This window comes from Taeniopygia guttata, chromosome 6 (assembly GCF_048771995.1).
Source record: "Taeniopygia guttata chromosome 6, bTaeGut7.mat, whole genome shotgun sequence".
Classification (NCBI taxonomy): Eukaryota; Metazoa; Chordata; class Aves; order Passeriformes; family Estrildidae; genus Taeniopygia; species Taeniopygia guttata.
This window is the reverse complement of record NC_133031.1, coordinates 1433206-1455923: the sequence shown is the minus strand read 5'-3', so window position 1 is coordinate 1455923 and position 22718 is coordinate 1433206. Positions and strand designations below refer to the sequence as shown.

At 40.8% G+C, this 22718-nt stretch overlaps 1 protein-coding gene across 2 annotated transcripts in view; it reads left to right on the top strand.

The window, feature by feature from the left end:
• The window catches only part of CTNNA3 (catenin alpha 3), a 419154-nt gene that overhangs the window by 332288 nt on the left and 64148 nt on the right, over window positions 1–22718 (top strand). For both annotated transcript variants that reach the window (XM_072930782.1, XM_030275560.4), the window contains exon 13: window positions 2838–2989. In XM_072930782.1, coding sequence (XP_072786883.1) covers window positions 2838–2989 — 152 coding nt within the window. The remainder of the gene's footprint in view (window positions 1–2837; window positions 2990–22718) is intronic.

Below are 22718 nucleotides of genomic sequence, written 5' to 3'. Positions count from 1 at the left end.
GGTGGTGACTGCTCATGTCTGGTCAGGTGTGTTTGTTTTGTTAAGACTCTCCTTAGTGAGTGCTGGACACGTGTGGCCAGTTTGGCTTTGCAGACTGTTGGTTTTTCACTGTAAGCTGCTTTAATGGTGGCTGAAGTAATCACTTAACACAGCTGAATTAAAAAGTACAAGCGCAGTGGCTTGTAAGCTCTCACCTATTGGCAGTGGCTTTCTGCAAAGCTGAGAATCTGTTTTCTTGATCATTTTATTGGTAAAAATAACAGGCACAGAGTTGCAAATTGGAATAAAGGGCTTAGCGAAGTTCAGTTTTCTGTGTGAAGAGCTGGGCCCTAACAGCTATTAAACTACAAACTGGGTTCATTAGTTGGTTTTGATTGAAGATTACAAAATCAAGCAAAAATATTAGAGGACTAAGAAGACATGCCTACAAGGAAATATGAAAGCATTATTTAAAAAAAACAGGAATTAGGAAATACTTGATGAATTTTAAAGTAAATTGGGTTAATTTCAAGCATCTATTTTTGATAGTGTGAATTCTTTAATTACTGTAGGGACTTTGAATATTATGCTTATGAACATATTAGTATTTTCCAAACATCCTCCTTTCTGCATCTTTCCCCTCAGGGAAAGCAGAATTGCAGATGCTCATATTGAAATTTTCTTTTATTTTTTGTTGCAGAGAAACAAAATGGAACACAAAGAAAACGGAAATAAAATGTACAAATAAAACAAACAAATCCCAATAAAAATTTAGTACTTCTCAGTTGTCTAACACTTGATATTTTTAATTTTACTTGTTTTATTTTGTTTTTGAAAGACAGAAAAAATGAGTAATTTCAACCTGTTCTCAATTGCATCCACTTCTCCACTATATTTAGGCTGTCTAGAAAAATAAAACCAAGTACAGGAAAGATGCACGTTATTTTTGTAATCCAATCCACTTAATGCAGTATTTCAGAGAGTTGCCTGAATATTTGAGGCCTATGACGTATTTTGGATGTCAGTTATCCATAGCTAAGAGCTCATATATGCACCAAAATGCTCTTTTTTTTAAAATTCATTGGTTGGGAGCTCAAAACTGAAATAAATCCCAGTAGTCTTGGATTTGAGGGAGTTATCCTATCACTTACAGGGGAAATGACCAGGAAATAAGGCCTTTTTGATAGCCCAAGTGTATTTTCACACTTCATTAGCAGGTTGGTGTGTACATGTTTTAGAACTGCAGTATAGTCCTGTGCTTTAATTGTCTGTGTAGAAGTGCTGTTGCTGCAAAGCCCCATCTGAAATGCTGCTGTAGCAGGGCCCTGAGGTGGTGGTTCTGTACTCAAGTGCAGCCTGGGTTGCTCCACTTAGAATTATTTTGATAGTCTAGAGGCCAGAATATTTGTTTAACTAGAAATAAAACCATTATGAAATGATGAACAGTTCTCACTCAGTGGTAGTTCTTTGATTTTTTTTTTAAGCAATAAATAGGTACTTGTTCTCCTTAATTATTTTACATGGTTGTGAATGAAAAATCTACCTTATATTTTTTCTGTTCTATTATAAATCTTTCCACTGACCTTTTTGAAGGTGAGACAATTCCAGTGATATTCTGAAGAGGGTAGCTCGATTTTAAATACCCCATTTTTCAAATTAAGTGGCAGCTGCTTGTTGGCTCAAAGACAGAATGAATTTAACTATCTCCAAGTGTTATGTTGGGTCTCCTCATCAAAGTTAGGGAGGAAAGCATTATTACTACTACTGCTACTTAATACTAAAGTATTAAGTTACCAGGTTTTCTAATTCAGAAATGCAGTTGTCTTCAGCTGAAGCTTTGTCTGCCTGCAGATTTATTACATACTTCAAGATTTGCCTGAAATGTTCCACATTAATTGTATTAGTAGTAGTGCTTTGGTGTGCTAAGAATTTGTGAATTGCACAGTGTGGAATTGTGGAGTGGAGGCTGGAACACAAACAATATTAGTGTTTGAAACCAACACATTGCCACAGAGAGAGCTTTAGTACCACGAGGTTTGTTATTCATATTGAATGTTACACAAGTTGAGTTTTATCCTTTTGCATTTATTTCTTCTATGTCCTCAGACTCCAAGTGACAGGAAATGAGTTTGGTCTGGGCTTGTTTGAGGTCCTTCTGTGTGTGTGATGGATTTTCCATCTGCATTTCTTCCACATTCTGTGCTTGGTTTCCTTTGCTTCAGATTGGTGTGAAGGGTTGAGGGCGATTCAGTGCTGCATGGTCACTATGCAGAATAAGGCCCTGGAGCATCAGAAGAAAATGCCCAGGCCATTCTGGGTAAAGCACAGGTTAATGTCAACCTGACTCGAAATGCACAGTTTGTTTGATTCAATCAAACAAGATGAATTGCCCTGGTAAATTCGGGTCACAGTTGTGGAACTTTCTCAGTGGAAGAATAAGCATCAATCTTCTGCTGGTTACATCTCCATTCAGACTGAAGGCAGACTGTGAAATAGTGGAAGTCCGTTCAGCACTGGTTCCAAGTTTAAGCCAGGTTGTTTATCCTGATTCTTTGGTAAAATTGCTATTGAAATCAACAACAAATATTTACAACTGCTTCTCCAGCTCCCCTTTTAAAACTTCTTTCTTCTTTGTAGTACTGTACAACTACCCACTTACTGTGGGCATTTTTATAACTGTAATAAAAACTACAAATGTATTCTTGCTTAAAAGTAATTGCACTATTACTGTAATGCTTTTTAGAAAATAAACTTTTTATCAATGTCAGATGTTTTGCCAAAAAGAAAAAAAATACATGTTCTATCCCTTTTATGCTCACTGAATTTTGGTTGTTTGTTTTTGATTTTTTTTTTAATAGTGATTCCAGAGTTTATTAGTCAAGTAGATATTGCATTGGAGAGCTTAAGCAAGAACACAGTGCATCTGTTTGATGACAACCAGTTTGTGGACATTTCCAAGAAGGTGTATGATACGATTCACAGCATCAGGTGCTCAGTCATGATGATTCGGGTAAGTTTGAAATTTCTTCTTTTCATATTCATGTCTGAGATGGGTCAGGCTGTCAGGGCATTTTTGGGAGTGTTTGGAAATGTGTGTGTGATAAATGCCCCCAAGCTCATATTCAGGTTGAACTGGCCTGGGAAATTTGGGTTACAGTGAAACGTGTGGTCGTAACTCCAGAAATCTAGAACTTTATTGAGTACCACATCAGAATGTTGCATTAAAATGTCTTTACTTCTTTAAAAATACAGAGTTATGTTTGGTTGGTAAAGATCTTTGTTCACTTCATTCATTCCTAACTTGCAGCTACAGAACCAAATCTTCTTGTAGTTCTTCAGCTTTAACCTGTGGAATGTAGGAGAGAGAGTATTTCCAGGTGATTCTGATATTCCTATATCAAATTCTTTCAGCCTTACACCAGAAGACTCAACCTGATTTCTTTGTTTTGCACAATTACGATCACTGCGCTTATGCTTGTGTTTTTCCTGAAGTTCAGAAAGTGAATCAAAACAGCTTCTTTTTAAAATCCAAGACAGAATTCTGTCAGATGCAGAACTTCCCCCAAATATCTTCATAAAAATGGTAAACAACTGAACTGCAATGTCTGTATGTTCAGTAATTTCATTTTAAAACAAGATTAAACATTAATAACAATATAGATTTTTCAAAGGAAGTTTGTCTTCTGCATTGACTTTGCAATTGAGGACATGGTAAGAAACATTCCTTTTCTTGTGACTCCAAACCCATCAGAGCCCAGCCTGACCTGGAGGTGGGTGTGCTGCTCCACTCCATTTCAGTGAGACCCCTCCTGCAGAGCTTCTCCAGCTCTGGGCTCCCAGCACAGGAAGGACAGGGAATGTTGGAGTGGGTCCAGAGGAGGCACAGAAGTGATCAGAGGGATGGAGCACCTCTCCCACGAGGAATGGCTGGGAGAGCTGGGGCTGTTCAGGCTGGAGAAGTCTCCGTGGAGGCTGTGCTGCAGCCCTTGGGTACTTACGGGGCTTATAAATAAGATGAGAACAGACTTTTTAGTAGGGCCTGTTGTGATAGGGCAAAGGGTAATGATTTTAAACAAAATAAGAGATTTAGCTAGATAAAAGGAAGAAATTGATTGCAATGTGAGTGGTAAAACACTGGCACAAGTTGCCCAGTGAAGTGTTAGGGGCTGCATCCCTGGAAGCATTCCAGGCTGGGCTGCAGGGGCCTCCGAGCAAACTGATCTGCTCATTGCAGGGGCTGCTGGACTAGGTGGCCTTTAAGGGTCCCTTCCAACCAAAGCCATTCCAATGTGAAGGACATTAGTCTTAACATACTGCAGTGTGCAAGGTAAAGTAGGAATTCAAATGTGCAAAATGATTAACATGTCTCATCCTTACTGCAGCTGTTGTTTGTATACTGAAGACAGGCCCTGAAACATCCAGCGTATGTCCCATAGCAGTCAGAGTTTGTGAGCTGGATGTAGGTCCAAACCATACTGTAGGTGATGCTCGGTTAGGTCTTCAGATCAGCTCCTGTATCAGTGAACACAGGCTAAGGAGCTTTCATTAGGACATACAATTTTTTTCTAGATAAGCTTCATTTAATGCCTGTGTTGCTTATCCCTCCCTTTGTGACTCAGGGGCTCTTGGGTCCTTTAAGATTACAAAGTTGCTTCTGATTCTCTGTGAAATAAGAGTCTTCTTTATGTCGAGTCCTCTTAGACTTGAATTCCATGATCATGACTGAGTATTTCTTTCTGGAGTTTTGCATTTTTGGGGAATTGGGAGCTGCACTGAGGAGTGTAACACGGCTTCACTCAGTTTCTGTGAAGAGGCAGAGACAGATCTGCAGGAACCTGTGTTTTCTTGGAGTGCTTTGTAGGGGGTGTATGTATGTGGACAGTCACTCAGAAAGGGACTATGAGGGGAAAAGCCTCAGATGTGAAGAGGCTGTAATAGACCCAAGGGCTGCCCAGAAAGTGCCCAGTGTGCACTGCCTGAGCTGTGCACACATAAACCAGCGATTCACAGCCCAGCACCTGAATGGACAGTAGTAATAGAATGGGTTCTGTCAGGGCCATCTTCCACTGCTGCTTTGCAAGTCCTGATGAGAGCTCAGAGATTTAAAAAAAAAATTGTTAGAAAGGATGTGTGCTTTCTCCTTAATGAATATCATCGTTCAGCCACAGCCATGGGAGGGTTTTTTGAGGTTTGGTGCAATGTTAGTCAGCTACGTCAGCATCCCTTAGAGATAGTGTTTGCCAGCACAGAGAGTGCTGAGAAAAGCCTGGCATTCATTTTCTGAGCCAGGCATTCCTAGTTAGATACATTCCAGACAATGCCTGTTTCCTGGAAGAAGCTTTAGGAGATCTGATGCTTACTCAGACGTGCACTGTTAGCACAGCAGCCAAGGTGAGGAAATGAAATGTTCTGTGGCCAGCATGCTGCTCGTGCCAGAGAATGGCACCTCACTGGTTACAGGGGATTGATTGCAAGGCTGAATCAGGGCAAGGGCTTGTTGATGAAGAAATAATTGGCAAATGTAAATGGTCAAGGCCACTCATTCACAAGGGACAATTTTTCAACATGGCAGTAAAAGCAGAAATTCTCCAGATCAGTTTCTCAGGAAGCATTTTAAACATGTAATTACACAGAGAGAATGTTTTTAAAAATAGAGTTCATAACAGTAAAATGCTGCCCAGTATTATTGTTAATGCAAATTACCAGCTATGCATTTCAATGTCCATGCTTAACCAAAGATATGTAAGACATTCACTGCAGTCCTGCGAGGTATGAGATGATACTTGAGAGCAGCTCCATAGAGGCAGGTGTGTTGTACTGCTGAGCTGTAACAGAACTGCCTCTGGAGCATCAGGATGCTGCTCCCCTTCAGATGCTTTTCATTGTTCACTTGCAAGGACTGCTTAATGCAGTGGTAGCTGTCAATTTGGAATAACTAGATAGTTGATCCAGGGCGTATGCAGAGTTCTCTGTAATTTTTTGACTCTAAGCATTCCCATTTTTGTTGTGTTTTAGCGATTTTTGTGGGCTTGATCTTGCACGGGAGAATTTGTATGTTATCCGGATAACATTTTAATCAGAATATTGATGTTACAGAAATAGACTTGGTTAGATAGTACAGTTAAAGGCAATTCTGCCATGTGAAATATGTAGGAAACAGATTGGTGTTTTTTAAAATAATACATATTAAATGCTGCAGAATGTTAAGATTAATGGTAAAACTTTTTTAAAAAATTATGTATGAAGGTGGTTTTAGTTGAAAAATTTGAGACAGCTGGATTGAAATGACAGTTACCAATATCCCATTAGGGTATAAACTCAGTGGAAAGGAATGACTTCAAAATAATAATAACTGCTGGTAACTAGAGCACTAATAGTCATCCTAACAATTACACCAAGAACAGTGGAAACAAAGTCACCAAGTCAAAAGTTTCACAGAATTCTTTGTTCTTTTTGGAAGATTAACAAGTGAGCACCTTTCCAGGTTTTAGAGAGACAAACAAGAGGGCAAAAGGCTCCTATACTCTATGCAAGATGCTTTTACTATTCTTATGTTCATGGAAGCAGTGACTGAGGAACCCAAGTTCTCTAATTCTGTAAGAAGTGGAGAATGTGCATTGAAATTGTTGTTCTTAGCACTTTAAAGCATTTATTAAAAATCCTTTCTGCTGAAGGGGTATTCTCTGTGCTGTTTCTCTCAGAATTCTGGCATGGAGACCATAAGTTCCCTCAAGAGTTTATGGTGTTAGGCTTTTTGAGTTTGTTTTGCACATTGTTCTTTGATTTTCATGCACCATGATGTATGAGATATCTATCCCCCAGCCCCTCAAAAACTGAAGCAAAACATTTGTTTTTCTTTTCTGTTTTACCTAGATAATTTTATTTCAACTATATCCTCCCTGCACCTCCATTCAATTCCTAATATTCCTGTTTCTTTAGCCAAGTCTTTTACTGTGTGTTTCCTTTGGAAGGTCAAACTCAGTTTAGGTACACGTTCAAGAGCCTACAGGCATAAATGCTTTTTCATGTGTTTTGGCTTTCTCAGAATACCCTTGGATGGGTTCCTTTTTTTACTTCTTTTGTTGGTTGCAAATCTGGCATGGTTTTTCATTCTGTTTTAAAGAAAAGTAAGAATTCATCCCTAACAGAGCTTGAGTTTTTCAGTACACTTGGTTTCTCTCAGTAAGAGACATCACAGCAGAATTCATTATCTTACACCCAGCAGAGGTACAGGAATTTTTAGAATATGGACCTCTAGGACAGGAAGGTAGCAAGTGGTGAAAACCTTTCATTGAGTGTCTAGTTTAAATTCTAGCATGGCTTTTACTAATGACAGAATTATCCTACACTTGCAGGGTTTTCTGCCTGTTTTTACTTCTGTAGTCCAAGTGAGTTAGAGCCTGTCCAGTGTAGGCAATAACAGGCATGAATTGAGCCTCTGTTTTAAAGTTAAAGAAGAGAAAGCAAAACAGGGAAGCACATGAGAAAGGCAGACATTTACTGCAGTCCTATTGTTTGTTTTTCCAAGAGGACCTTGAGACCTCATGGAACAGACAGACAAGGAACAGTTCATACAGCCTTGTTAAACTTCATTGTTATTGGCCTGAAATATAGAAGTGATGCTAATCCATTAAAAACTCCTATTGGGAAGTTTGATAAAAAACTTTTTCTTCATGTTTTTCTATCCTACACCACTTGCATAAGAGGCAGAACCTTTGCAGCAGTAGTTATCCACTTGGTCCTGCACCTCTCAGCACTTTCTGGTTGTTTCTGACCTAAGCAGGACAGGACCTTTCCTTCTTCAGCTCCTTGTCAGCTTCAGTCCTGTCACCCAAGGGTTGATACATCTAGATGCAGTGTGACTGCAAAGGAATGTGTTCATGTCATGTCTTTTTAAAAGAGTGCACAACAAATACCTGCTGTCTGTTAAGGATAGTGGCACATTCTTCCTTTCTCAGGTTGTTATCCTGAGTCACAGAAATGGAGAATGTTAGTTTGTGCTGTAGAACCCAAAAAAGAGGTGAGTTAAAAGTGTTTAGTGCTGTAATCAGCTGCATATCCCTGCAAGTAAAACCTTCTGACAGCTGCTTGTCCCTACCATATTATTTGGTTTTTAACATCTCGAGTCACAATCACTAACCTTGAAGTATTATGGTAAAACGTAAAGCACTATCCCACATAGGCTACATTTAATATCTTAATTCACCTACATACATATTTTCTAAAAATGTCTATGTTCTTTACAGTATATCTGGGAAGCCTTCTCATAATATACAAATACTTGTTATAATGTATACCAGTATTAGCATCATAGAGTCAGTCATTATTATTATGACTCTACCTTGCATATTTCTTACCAGAATGCTCTGTGCTGAACAGTTTTGGGACACACTTAGCATACATTTCAATTTAACATGCAGACATTTTTAAAAATGCTACTCTCCATTTAGTACCAGGGAAGATTGTCTTCCCAAATAAATAAAGCAAATCCCTCTTTTCTGGCAAACAGCTATACATATCAATTTGCTTCTACTTCATGTTTATGTACAATGTAACAAAATTCTCAAAGGTCTCAGTTTCATTAGTTTAGGGCCTTTAATATCTTCAGCAAATCAGAAAACTTCTGGTTCTCAGTGAGATAATGTTGCTGACTTTGTTGCTTTACAGAGTAAAAAGCTGCTCAGTAGTGTACCGTTAATAATACCCACTTCTTGTTTTTTCCTTGAAGGTTGCATCCATTTGTCTTAACCTGTGGTCAGGATGTTACCCTAAGAAATAGCTTTAGTTTGGAGTTGCTCCAATTGCCATAACAAGCACCTGTTCTTAAAAGCTGAGGTGTTTCCACTAGGGAAAAGAATTTGTTAGTAAAAATACAAATAGTTTATTGATTTAAAAAACAGACAGTGTGTTCACATCTCAGGTAGAGGGGAGAGAGACAGAAGAGGGAAAAAAGCACATGCTTTAGCCTTCCCATCTCAGACACAGGAGTGGAAGCCAGAGCACAGATAAAATATTATTTCACTCAAGGATTGGTGGCCTCCCCTCCTCCCCCTTTTTCAGGTCCCCTTTGCTTAAGCAAAGTAGAAGTAGAGTCCATCCACCTGGTAGTTGGGAGAGAGTGGATTTTTTTTTTTTTTTTTTTTTTTTTGTTAACAAAAGAGAAATTACCTACTTTGAGATTAGCAGGTCTTAATTTCTTGGTTGAATTTCTTGGTTCTTTGTGCATCTTTCTGACTGCTGCCCCATTCCCACACTTCAGGCATTTGCTCAGGCTTTACAGGGAGATTGCTGATTTTAGATTCTGGATTCTTTTTTACATACCAAATGAACAGTGACTAGAAAAATAAGTACCCCCTTTATCCTCCTATGTTCAATTCCAAAATGGCCCTTTTGTGTCCACGTGTTCTGTTATTTCTGTACAGAGAAATCATCCAGAGGTTGAGGAATGCCAAAAGCATCTGCCCTTCTTCTGAGGAACAGCATGTAGAACTCCTGTGCTGTTTTATGGATGTGCTGGAGGAGAGATTCCCTCTAATTGCAGCTATAATAGGCTTGTGATGCTGCATTGGTGTGGTCAGGCCAGTCTTGTGTACAGGTGTGATGGGGAAGATTTGTTTCCTCTCCAAAGCAGCAGCTCACATGCACCCCCCTGGTGACTCTAACAGAGTAGTAAATGGAAGTGGGTATTTAGAATAGTACCAGGAACTCACTGCTTGGGCAGTGCTATGTTCAAACCTGTCATTTCTGTATGTTAACACATACTATTTTTCCCCCCCATTTAATTCTTTAAATTCTTTTAATAACTACTTGGTTGTCTTTCATTTTAATCAAAATATTATGGTTAATGGCGCCTTCTTTTTAAGGCAGAAATACTGCAGTATCTTTTGAACTCCATCTTAAGTTTCACTGTCACACATTTCACTTGTCTCACCCTCTTCTCAAGTGAGGGGAAGGAGGAGAGAAATGTGCACAGAATGCTCGCTCAGGGAAAGGACCTCAGGAGATCAGCAGGTCCAACCTGCTGTTGAAAGCAGGGTGTTACCCAGGGCCCTTTTCAAGACATATCTGACTTCACTGTTTGCTTTTTAATTTTATCTGTTAGAACTAGAACAGTAATGTGGTATTGATGGGTCAAACGAAGCAATAGTGTGTTAAACTTACAGAAGGAAGCTGCTTGCTACACCTCATGGTGCTGCTAGTCTATAAAACTTCCTCTTTTGTTGGCTGTTTATGCCTCATTGTTTACATTCAGCGCAGGAATATATGACCCATTTTTTCCAGTTAAAAATGGAATTTGCTTTAGGCTGGCTTAGGTTTCCAGTTTAGGTGTCAGCTAATGGAAAAAATGTTGTGTTGTGTTTTTTTTAAGAAAAGAAAGAAAAAAATAAAAATATTATGGGTGCGTTCAGACAAAAATAATAAATTATTTCAGAAATGCTGATACAGATACAGTGGTGATGATGTCCACTGCATACTGCATCTATTGTAAGATCCATGTGCAGTTATCCATCCTGGCAAATCTCTGTCTTCTGCCCAGACTACACAGCTGTAGGCAGCATGCAGGGCTGTGAAATAAGAGCTCCTCAGCAGTAAACTGCTGCATGGCTTTCCATGGAAATCTCCTAGTGCTGGGATTACTGGGTCACACACAGGAGTCAATATGCTTATGGATGGCATAAATATCTTACTTACATACTGCTTTAAATGTCAGTTCTTCCCATTCTAGGGATTAAATTACATTGGAAGTGTCACACGTGATTATGCTTTTAATTGTTCACAGAATTACCCTTATCCTCCAGAAAGACAGAACCTTCTAGAATTATTTTATAGCTTTGGTTTAGTGGTTCATTGGAAACTTAAGCACATAACAGTATTTTTTCTGGAACGTTAAAATCTTTGCTGAGGGATTTTTTTTTCTTAGAGCAAGAAAAAGTGATGCGTATTCCTTCCTTGCCATTTGGTGCTTACTGTCTGATATAAATTATATTCCCCGAGAAATGGAATGAATATTATGCTGTTAAAAGGGAAAGACTGAATTACTGGAACCACAACTGGGAAACACAGTAAAAGTGTTACAAATCATAGATATTCTATTAAAATATGCCTCCTCCCACATGGCTCACTGGAGCAGGAGCAAGGCAAGCCTGGGGATGGAGAGTGCAGCTCTCAGGGCACCAAGTGCTCAGGCTGTAGCTGTGATGCTGCAGTCAGCACTGTCAGTGCTGGTGCAGTTCTGCCTCAGAGCTCTCCCTTGCTCAGGCTGGCTCTGGCTGTGTTTCACTCCACTGCTGGTCACAGTGATCTGTAAGGTCCATGGCCTAGTTGAAATTTCTCAGCTGCCATTACCACTGTGGAACCTTTTATCTGGTAGGATGGATCTTTTTAGTGTGGCGCAGAAAAGCAGTGAGATACTGCCAGAATGTCACTGGGCTTCAAAACCTGATGCTTCAAAATCTGTTAGATTGTGGTCTGAGTTCTGCTGGCACAAGAGTGGGGCAGCAGTGCTGGAGTCTGTGGCATTCTGTTCTTTGATGTCAGTGTGGCAGTGTCTGATCTGCTCCTCTTGTGCATGTCCTTGCTGACAAAGCAGTGTGATAGTGGACAAGGTTTTGGATTAATTGGTTCTTTATTGTTTCCTTGAGTTCTTCTGGTTTCTGTTTTTGAAATTCCTTAGTATTCCATGGGCATGTTTGAGTTACGGTTCTGCTTTTAATGACAGCTTCCATCCATTTTTTAAAATTACCATTACTTGCCAACTTGAATCACGCCAGGTTGCTTCCTTGAAAGTGTCCTGAGGGTTGAAATGCAGTTGATGAAGGGAGGTGGATATAAGGAGGCATAGTGATAACAGGGAAACTGACTCACAGAAAAAAAAAAATTGGAAAAAATTCTTTGGAGAATTGAAGAAAAAGAAAAGTCCTTCACTGAGCCTGGCAAGTTGAAGATGGTATCTGTGTTTCCTTTTTATCTGAAAAGATTCTGTAGAGGTTTACAAAACATGCTGCCTAATTTCCTATGAAACTCTGGGACTTACAGCCTATTCTTAAAATAGAGACAGAGGAGTCCATTATATTATCAACAAAATCAGTGTATATGAGTACTGAAGGGAAGTGTGTTGCAGCAGAGGAGTGTTGTGCATCCTCTAGCACATGGATTGGGTTGAAATTGCAGTTTTACTGCACCATTCCTCCAGTGTAGCCTAGCAAACAGCAACAGGGCCTCCAAGGTAATTGCTATAACAGGCACTTCAATTATTAGGAAAGTAGAGTAGTAATATTAATTTAAAATTAGTTTGTTACTCTGGGTACCTTGTGATCCAGGTCTTCATGAAGTACTCTGCATAGAATTATAGAAAATAGAAGAAAACCTCATTATTTAGCAAGTTGAACATAATTCTTTTGGAAAGTAGAAGCCTTCTTTCTTGCTGAACATGGTCCAGCATGAAATAGCACAGGAGAAATGATCGTGGGCCAGTGTGATTGGGCCTTTGAAATCTCCTGGAATCTGCTACAGTGTTAAATCCACCCACAGAAGGAGTCACAATTCCATGTTAGGATACAGCAGAGCAAGTCCACTGAGGATGAAGAGCTGCTGGAAAGCATCCAGTGGGGCCGTGGCAGCCTGGGGGTGCACTCAGGTAGAGCTGTGTGTCCCCAGATTGGCTTTGTCACCTGACAGCACCTCAGGCAGCCCCTGCACCCAGGGCAGCTGCGGGGCCCATCCCAGCAGCTCGTCCCTTGCTGTGCTGCTCTGGGCTCCTCTGCTGGGTCATGGCCAGCCCATGGAGGAGCATCCTGTCCTCATCATTGCACAGACACTGAGGCTCACTGCCTGCCTCTGTCGTCTTGCAGGGCAGGCACAGCCTTGGCCGCAGTAATTAGTGTCAGAGCTGCCTGGGGGGCTGGCATCCATAGTTCTTCTGCCTATATGTCTTGTATTAATCACACCTCTGCCTGCCTTTTGCCTGCTTTGTGATCAGTGTGTGGTCTGTGCTTGGAGGAAAGCAGATCAGCAGATGTCAGCTGTGTGTTTGTTTCTGATGTCTTCTCAGAATGGGGATTGGACCCTTCTGCCCTAGTGAGAAACCAGTCTGGCATCCCAGCATGGCTGGGAGCTTGGCTGGCCCCACAGAGAGGCCGTGGCAGATACACTCTGGCATGCTGTGGGTTTGGAAAGCTGCATTCCGAATGCATAAAGAAACAAGCATGAGACTTAATTAACATTCAGCAAATGAAGAACAGACATGAATAATTGTTTGATGTTTTAGTGAAGGAAGGGTTTTTAAATTCAGCAAACAAAGGCAAAACCATCGAAATACCTGGGTTATGTGCTTGAGGTGATGTGAGGTCACACCAGTGCCCAGGATGCATGGGAGCGTGGAGCTCAGTCTGGCCGCTCAGAGGGCAACCAACAAAACATCTGCTTCTCACCTTGGTAAGTGAGCCAGAAGCAGAACTTACCCAGATTTTAAGTACAGCAACATCAGTGGAAATTGTGAATTAATTTACCAATGCTGGGGTTTGCAGTTAATCACCTACTGCTGAAATGGAGCCAGTCTCCAAGAGAGATGAAGCCTGAAATTGTGTATGCCTAAACTTAGGCTTTTCTTGGTGGTTCCATTCCATTAATGCAGTCTTAAACCTTGCATCTTCCAGCTTCCTCCATCTGGGACTGGGCTGCTTGATTTGCTTGTGCAGTTTATAGAAAACTCACAGGTCAGAAATCAGGTGACTCACCCTGGTTGTCCTTTAACTGCAGAATGGGAGTTATTTTTTCCTGAATGAAAAGATCATCCTATCTGATAGGGTTGCTGCTCTCCTGTTGGTCCTGTTTCCATGTTTGGGTTATTAAATGGCATATTAAATTGCACCATGCATCTGTAGAACATACTGAATTTATAACTCACAGGACTGTTTTCTCCCTCTAAAATTCTCACATTTCTCACCTGGTAGAGAAAAACTAAGATGAAATTTTAGGTTGTGTTTAGTTAATTAGTAAAAAGCTTCTTTGTCCCCTGATATTTCTCCTCCAGAAAGCTCAGCAGCAAGTATTACTTGCAGCCTGGCTCTTTAGAGATGGCATGGTTCAGTCCTGCTCATGCAGTGGGATTGCCAGATCGCTCAGGGCTTTGGCAGGCAGCCTCTCCCTGGCAGAGTTTGGGTTTAGGCTGGGATACATTTCCGCTCCTTTTTGTTTATTCTTGGGTATGTTGATGAGCTCTGAGATTTTTCTGCTGCCTGGGGAAGGAAAAAGGTTGAGCAATATTAATTGCTAGAAAATACCATCCTCCACAAAGAGAAGGTAAGAGGAACAATTGAAATTCCTGTCAGGGACCATTCAGCAGCCCACACAAATCACAAATAGCTTACCACAAAGATGTAGCACAGCATTCTTTGAGGACTCATGGCGCTGCATCACAGGCATAGCTACACATTGTCCTGCCTCACACAGTGTTTTTTCTTTGTATCCTCTTAATTTCTTTTCCTTCCCCTCCTTTTTTTTCATTTTTTATATTTTCTCTACTTTTACCTTGCAGTTTGTCTTGTATTGTTTATAGGCAGATTCTCTTATTGTGCCTCATGTTAAGGTAGTGTAAAAATTGTCTTTTGTAAAGCCTGAAAACTGGCCTCCCCACAGGGTGCCAGTCTTTTTGGAAAAGGGTAACTAATGCATAAATTCTGATTTTTATTTTATCTGACCTCAGATAAATGCAGCAATCAAATACGTACTCTAAAGATACTGAACTAACTCTATCAATACTGTCTCTTGTGCAGCTCAGGATTAACTTCAAATAATTCTCAGTGTTCATTTGTCTGATCTGTTCTTGAAGTATCCACAGTTGGCAACTGGAGGGTGCCTTCAAGCAGTCAATCCCAGCCCATTCCCTTTAGAAAGTCCATTCTTAAATCCACTTCATAAATCTCCTTATGGCATGCTAAAACACTTCATGTCCATCAAGGATGGATGATCTTCTCCTTGATTCCTGTGTATTTAAAGTTTGCATTTGTTTTTTTTTTTTTGTTTTTTTTTTTTCATGTCATGCTGATGCTTGCTGGATCCTGCTCTCCAGCTGTGTGCTTCCTTTGGGAAGTGCCTTGCCCAGCACTTGATACAGTACCCTCAGTTGGGGGCTCAGGTCTCAGTTGAAGGGAGGGCATATTTCAAAAGGTTTGCTGTCTTTGTGCCTGCAGATACTTACAACAGTTGCCTTTGTTTTCAGGAATGTGATGCTGCTGCATCCTCTTTAGCCTGTGTTCCCCTGTAATTTGTAGTGCTCTTCTAGCAAGTATGTATCATGTGTGTTTCTCTCTTTGTATTAAAAAAGTACCCATACTCTGTCCTGTTATACATTTTTTTAAAATCTATTGCCGTGGGATAAAAATATTTCTCAGTGCCAGTTATTGCTTAAGTTTAGGCTGCTTATGGTTAGTTTGTTCAGATTTATTAGTTCTTGCTTTTCACTTACTGTTCAAGTCAGATAATACTGGAGATTTCTGAAAGACTAATTTCAGCAAGGTTTTACTGAGTTACAGTTGGTTGCAGTAATTCAGCTTTGTAGGTACCACAGTTAAAAATAAGAGAAGTGGGGGTTTATGTCCCCTTAGTTGTTTAAGCAGGTGCACTCTGATTTATTGCAGCTACAATAATCAGAGTGTTGGAAATTGTGACCTATGAAAAAAACACCGAATGTGTTAGTCCTAATTAGACCAGGGAGCAGAGAACCAAAGGGGAGAGAAGAAAAGATGGGATAGCTGTTTTCATTGATGTAAAATGTTGTTGCACAGCACTGGAGAAAATCTGTGTTACATATTCATGATGGATAGAAACAGAATAAACTCTGACTACAAGGGGAAGATTCAGGTTGGACATGAAGTAAACCAAATTTCATACATAAGGTTTGGGTCAAACTTCATATATATTAAGGCACATGTGTTTGACTTCATGCCAGATTTTTCTCTGCCAGTCTGTTAGCAGATGACAGAGTTGTGTTGAGTCTCTCCTGTTTCACTGGCCAGAAGAGGTGTCAAAGCTGCATATTGCGAAAAACATGCAAAATACTGATCTGAATTAACTTTCCCATTTGATGTCTTAGAGGGGAAGATTCTGTACTGCCTTCCACAGAACTTGTTCACAAAACCTTCCCAGATGGAAGAACTAATTTCACATGCAGGAATTTTAGCATCTACAAAATTTCGAAGAAAATCATGTAATAAATAATTTGTTCACAAGCTAGACCCAAACTAGTGTTCTTTGAGGGGCAGCAGTGGGGGGGTTATGTGTGTTTAATTCTGCTTTGCTTGGAGAGCCTGCTTGGTAATGAAGGCTCTCAGCCTCCCAAAGCACAATAAAATTTGTGATTTGGGACATATGAATGTTGGTTTGCACAGTGATGGCTTTAATGGGTTTCTTAATTCCATGTCAGCTGGCACTGATCATTCACCTGAACATTATTGGTTACTGAATGGCTGAGGGTGGGTGGATGTGTGTTCTGGGCATCAGAAGCCTCTTGATAATTAAAAGTAGGAATGAAAGTGATGCATACAGGATTCAAAGCTAGGGTGGTTTTATTTCCATTGTCTGAGTGTCTGGGAGGAATAGCTTCTAAACCAGAAATTTGTGCTTAACAATTGTCAAGTTCTGGGTGGCAATGTGTGGGAAGGATGCCAGCAGTGGTACCTGTGCTTTGAGAAGCAGGCTGTGCATTACAGTGTGCATTTCTCAGCGAGGCATGAGTTTATGATGGACAGGCTTACTCTGTGTATCTGTTCTAAAGATGATCATTTTACTTGAGCTCAGATAGTACAGAGGGTCGGGTGAGACTGAAGAGACATGAGCAGATGTTGAGTTTGTTGTTAATAATTTCATCTATTCCAGTTTGAGAAATGCACTTATCATTGGCAACCTTTTGCTGAGGAATATATTAATCTATCCAAGGGAATTTTTTTAGTGTGATCATTTAGCATAATTCATGTAACAGAAACAGATTGATTTGGCATGTTAGAAATATTTTCTGATGGGCGCCACCATTGCTCAAGCTTTATTCATCTGATAAACCTACTTTTCTTGTGGATTTCTGAATTGTCTTTTTTTTTGTCTCTTGTTTCTTGTCCTCTCTGAGCCCTGAAATCTTTTTAACACAGTCAAAATGAGATATTCACTGCACTTTTTTACCTTTAATATATTGATGTATTCCAAAAGCAGTTTCTTTTCTGCATTTCATCTGCCTGGAAACAGTTATTTTGTTTTGGCTTTGGGATATGCACTCCTCCACAAAAATTGGAGGCTTCTGGAGAGGAAAGGGAGATTCTGCAAGAAGGCAGACTTTATTATGTGGTTTTAAAGTGTAATTTCACCTCTCTGATTTTGAGAAGTGGATTTATTTTGCCACACCTCACTCTATCCCAGGATGCTGTGTGTTGCTGCCAAGGAACACTGTTGGCTCCTGCCCAGTCTTCTTTGTGCCAAGAGCCCAGGGTCCTTTTCAGCTGGTGTGCTCTGAAGTCAGGCAGCCCTGGCTGGTTTTGTTTGTAGCTTCTGCCTTCCTAGGTGCCGATATTTGCATTTTCCCTCGATGAGTTGTAGAAGATTGCTGTCAGCCCGTTCCTGCAGAGTGCATCAGTGCATCTGATGGCAGCCCTGCAGCTGGGCCACTGCAGGTCCCTGCCTGGTGCCAGGTGAGAACGTGCCAAGTGCCTGTTCCAGCAGCTGCCACAGCCCTTGGCAGGGGTGTCCTGCAGCCCTGGCCTGCGGACGTGCCCCTGGGATGCTCCTCTTGCTCCCACAGCCTGGGAAGCACTGCCCTCTGAGCCTGGCAGCCAAAGGCTAATGGGCCAGCCTGCTTACAGCACTGGGAGATGGTGGAGAGCCTTTCTCAGTGACAGTCAGGCCGTGGCACTGCAGGAACTGATAGGAGGGTGAGCAGCCTGTACTTGGCCAGTTTATTCTTCTGGCCTTTATTAAAAATGGGAACCATTATGAATTTTTGCAGAGGCAAAATACAGAGCCCCTCTCTGGTTACCTTTGAGGTTAGCCAGGCTGACTTTACTGTTTTAGTTTAGTTTATCTTTAACACATACAGTTGAGAGAGAGAAAAGAAGGTCTAATCTAATTTTCAAAGGTTGAGGTGGTGTTTAGAAATCTGTTTCAAACACAGCTATAAACTGCTCATATATAAAGCCATATATAATTTGCTTTATGAAGATTACTAGCAAAAGAACAAGGGCTTAATTTGTTTTTCATGATCCATTTTTAAACCGCTTAGCAAGTATTTCCATTATAAAGGAAATGCCTTAATTAGCTTTCCACTAGATGGAGCAAATGTATGTCAACCCAGCAGAGGAAACGGGGAATACATTTTAGATAGCTGAAGAACAAATCACTTGTATTTAAACCTATTGTTCTATTATTGTTAAGTATTAGTTTTCTGAGTTTAGAATGGAAGCTTCTAAGCCTTATGGTGATTTTTCCTACTTAATAAACGTAAGCAAAGGCTATGCTTTGCATGAAGCTGTGTATCAGTTGTCATGGTTCTTGTGGAATCAAGGCAGGGGCTTGGGCTACAGCAGAGTTGTGTGATTGACCTATGTTTGGTCGTATTTTGTTCTTAGCCATTTGAAATTCTTTTTTAAAAGTTATACCCAAAAAAGTGCTTTCTTGAAATAAAATAACTGGAAAAAAGTAAAGAAGCTTCCAGGTTCCTAAGTGAGTCCTCAGGTAACCTGGGGAAGGATTTGCAGCCCTGAAATCTGAGTTTCTTTTCTGGTCATGCTGTTGGTTTTATAACTGTTACCTGTGGCAGTTTTGGAGACAGGCCCATGGCAGAACGAACTGAGGGTCACACGGCAGCAGCCAACTTCCACTGAGTGCTGTTCTCCTGACACGGCCCCGAGAGCCCACGGGCTTTGGGGTCACTGCTTCCACAGCTCTGAGAGCCCACGGGCTTTGGGGTCACTGCTTCCACAGCTCTGAGAGCCCACGGGCTTTGGGGTCACTGCTTCCACAGCTGTGACAGCCCACGGGCTGTGGGGTCACTGCTTCCACAGCTGTGAGAGCCCACGGGCTTTGGGGTCACTGCTTCCATGGCTCTGAGAGCCCACGGGCTTTGGGGTCACTGCTTCCACGGCTCTGAGAGCCCACGGGCTTTGGGGTCACTGCTTCCACAGGTGTGAGAGCCCACGGGCTTTGGGGTCACTGCTTCCACAGCTGTGAGAGCTGTGAGAGCCCACGGGCTTTGGGGTTACTGCTTTGATGGCTCTGAGAGCCCACGGGCCTTGGGGTCACTGCTTTGATGGCTCTGAGAGCCCACGGGCTTTGGGGTCACTGCTTCCATGGCTCTGAGAGCCCACGGGCTTTGGGGTCACTCCTGAAAGGTGAATTAGCCACCATCCAGCTCAAGGGCCAATAGCTGCCTGTGTCTCCAACAGCCTAGACTGGCTCCCCAGTGGCCCAGACTGGTTGAGTTATATAATTACCATGTATGTAATTAGTTGTAGAATTATAATTAGGATTATTTACAGCCATGAGGCCTCCATGCCAGCTATTAGCCACCATAGTTTGTAAATCTTACCCTGCTTGTATCTTTGGACCCTTTTGGCTTCAATACTATTACTAGATGGGATTTTCAGGCAGCTGTCAAGTTTCCCCCAACTTTCTAGAATTAAACATGTGTTCAGAGCTTTTGTGCAGCATAACTAGGTCAGTGTTTCCTGCAGTAAATCTCTCTTTGAATTGCTGTAGGCATCATGTGAGAGTGGCATACGTATACAGTACTGTCGGGGAAAGCAAAGAGGAAACAATGAAAACAGGGCTGAAATTCATGTTCCCAGCACAAAAAAATGTAGCTTAGGATAGAAAACAGGTGCTAAAACTCTCTGTGCCAATTTACTTGGCTGTGCCAACTTCACAGATTCTCTTTAAAAGGATTTTCAGAGGGCAGGACTCAGAATTTCCACTTAAAAAATTTCAGTTATGCTCCTCAGCTCAGATCTTCCCTGTTTCCTGCATGGTTGTTGAGAAACCTTTTATCCTAATGTATGCCCTGTGAGACCTGGAATCACAGGAATTGTCACATGGAGTCAGGCTGTTATCTGCCTTGCTGAATCTAATGGTGATTAATTTTAACTTTTTTGGTCCTAATCTCCTGGAGCAGAGTGTTCTAAGATCACTTGTGAAACACACAAACAAAACCTCCAAGCATCCAGTAACAACACAGCAATTTTTGCCCCATACTGTGGGTTCACAGCATTTCTTAGTTTTAAAACATGTACGCTTTATCCTGTAACATCTTTTTTTACTAAAAATAGTTTCATCTTTCAGTGTCAAAGGTCACTACTTATTGTCATAATTAAATTCTTTGTTTTCACCAAATATTATATTTTCACTGATCATAACGGGAATTACAATTTCAGTATCTGAAAAAGCATTTTGCAGAATTTTCTCTGTTAGTAGCAAGAAATGTTTAGTACCTACATTTGAAAGTAAAAATGCATATGGGCTGTGGCAGGATAACGATTTTACTATTGTTTGATGACAACTTCCTTGGCAGTGCTTGGTGACATAACTGCTATCAAAGACAGAATTCTGCTCTCTGGCTTAATTATCATTTGCTAGTTTTTTGTTAATAATCATCTTTAACAGAGGGGATGGTATTTACCATAGTATTGATATGTCACAATATTGACAGATTAAGAATATAGTATTTTAGTTTTACTTTTATGATGTGGGATTTATTGTTCTCAACACTCAACTGCTTTTAGCAAAAACTTGATAAGTACTTTAAATGACTAGATAGCAACAATTATGTGGGGCTGTTAGTCAGCTAGTCAGAAAAGATAAACAATGCTTGTGGTTTCTTGTTCTCTTTCTAGTGCATCAACACTCTTGCTCTGGCAGTGTGTCATCTGGCAGAATTGTGTGTAAGGTAATGGAGGTGTTGTGACTAATATACAAAAATATCACTCAGTAGCTAAATATTTGCAGAGCATGATATTTTTGCATTGGTGGCACGTGTCACAAATGTAACTGTGGTTTGTTGCACTGAGTGAGGTGCAGCCCGACAGGATGAGATGTTCCAAATCTGGGTGTTAGGCAAATGTCCACAGTAGAACAGATAATCTCTGTAAACCATTGTGTGCTCACTGAAGCACATAATGGACAAACTCTCATCCTCCTACAGTGCATGCAGCATGCATTGCTGCTGCTGCTGTGGGATTTACATAGCACAAATAACTGCATTTGCAGTAGTAAAATAAAGACATCACTTATCAGCTTAGCTCCTGTTAAGGTGTTAGTCTGCTCTTCATTTTAGCATTGATCTGTGAAAAAGAATGACTGATGGGGCTGTTGAAACCAAGATAAGATAAAGTATAAGAGTATATAATAACAGTGTGAAGGTCAGCATTTAATTGGATGTTAGATGAGAGAAGATAGATTCCTTTCACACCATGATGCCTGTTTGTCTATTTGTGTTGTGTATCTTGAGATTTTAGACCTGGCTCTGCATTATGTTGTAACAGGTGAAGCCCTTTATTGGCAGGATTGCCGGTTCCATGGGGGTTGTGTGTGACCTTGACAAGCAAATGACATAGACAAAGTTCTTTGGAGAATCACTTCTGAGGAGGGTTTTCATAAAAAACTTTGTGTTGGAGAAGATGCTGTGAAACTTAGTCAAATTGTTCTACAAAGCTTGGATTTAAAACCAGAGAAATCAAAAAGCCCATTTGCAACCAGTTTAGGAAAACTGGCAGCAATCTAAAGAGTAGGGCCAGACCTTGGTTTTATAATTATTCCCTTTAAAATCCTCATAGAAAAGCAAATTAAAAGGTTTGTCATCAGAGAGTGGTTTTCATTTTCATAGATGAAAAGGTAATTCATATCCTGAAATCACCTGGGTGCAATAGTAATGATGTGCTGCTGTGGCTTGGAGTTGAGTACCAGCAAGGTGTCAAATTCATCAATATTAGACTTTGCTATAAATATGACTTTGAGTCTTCAGCCTGAGTTTTTCAGTAGCAAACCCACCGAGAATGCAGACTTATTACGATCATTGAAATGTGAGAAGGAGTATATGCTACTTGTGTAGGTTGTCAGCCACAGTAATGGAATTACAGCCTAGAATGGATGTGTAGGAATGTACTTGAATGTGTTTGTGTCAGGATCAGCAAAGACTTTTCACAAAGGACTGAAATCTCTTTCAGCCCTGGGCCAGGGGCTGGGGCAGGTGTCCTGCCTGCCCTTGTGTCTCACTTTTACTGCCATAAGCTGCTCCATCACTTTGTTTGTAGTGTAGGCTTCATCTTGGAAGGAATTTCTCCCCTCCTCCAGCACTTCCAGAGGAGACTATTCAAGAGTTCTGCTCCTGTGACTGCTGGAAACCTAATTTTTCTCTGTTCAAATTTGTTTCTAGACTCCATTTACTACTGTGTTACACATGAGTCTGTAGGTTGTTGCTGACTGGAGTCTTGTGCTTCATTTTACCCCTCAGCATTTACTGGAAATCCCATACTTCATATGTCTCACAGTGGATTTGCCATTTATGTCTTGTAGTCATTATGTCACTGAGTACAGTACTAAAATCTCTCCCTCTTCTGTCACTTGCAGTTGATAAGATGCCTGTTAGGAGTCTTAAATGATACTCTCAGCTTCTTTCCATGCTTCTGACTCCAGTCCTCCAGCTGTGCTGTTCTCCCTGTGCACAATTTCTTTTTATTGATGCCAGCACACTATTTTGTGTTGCAAGT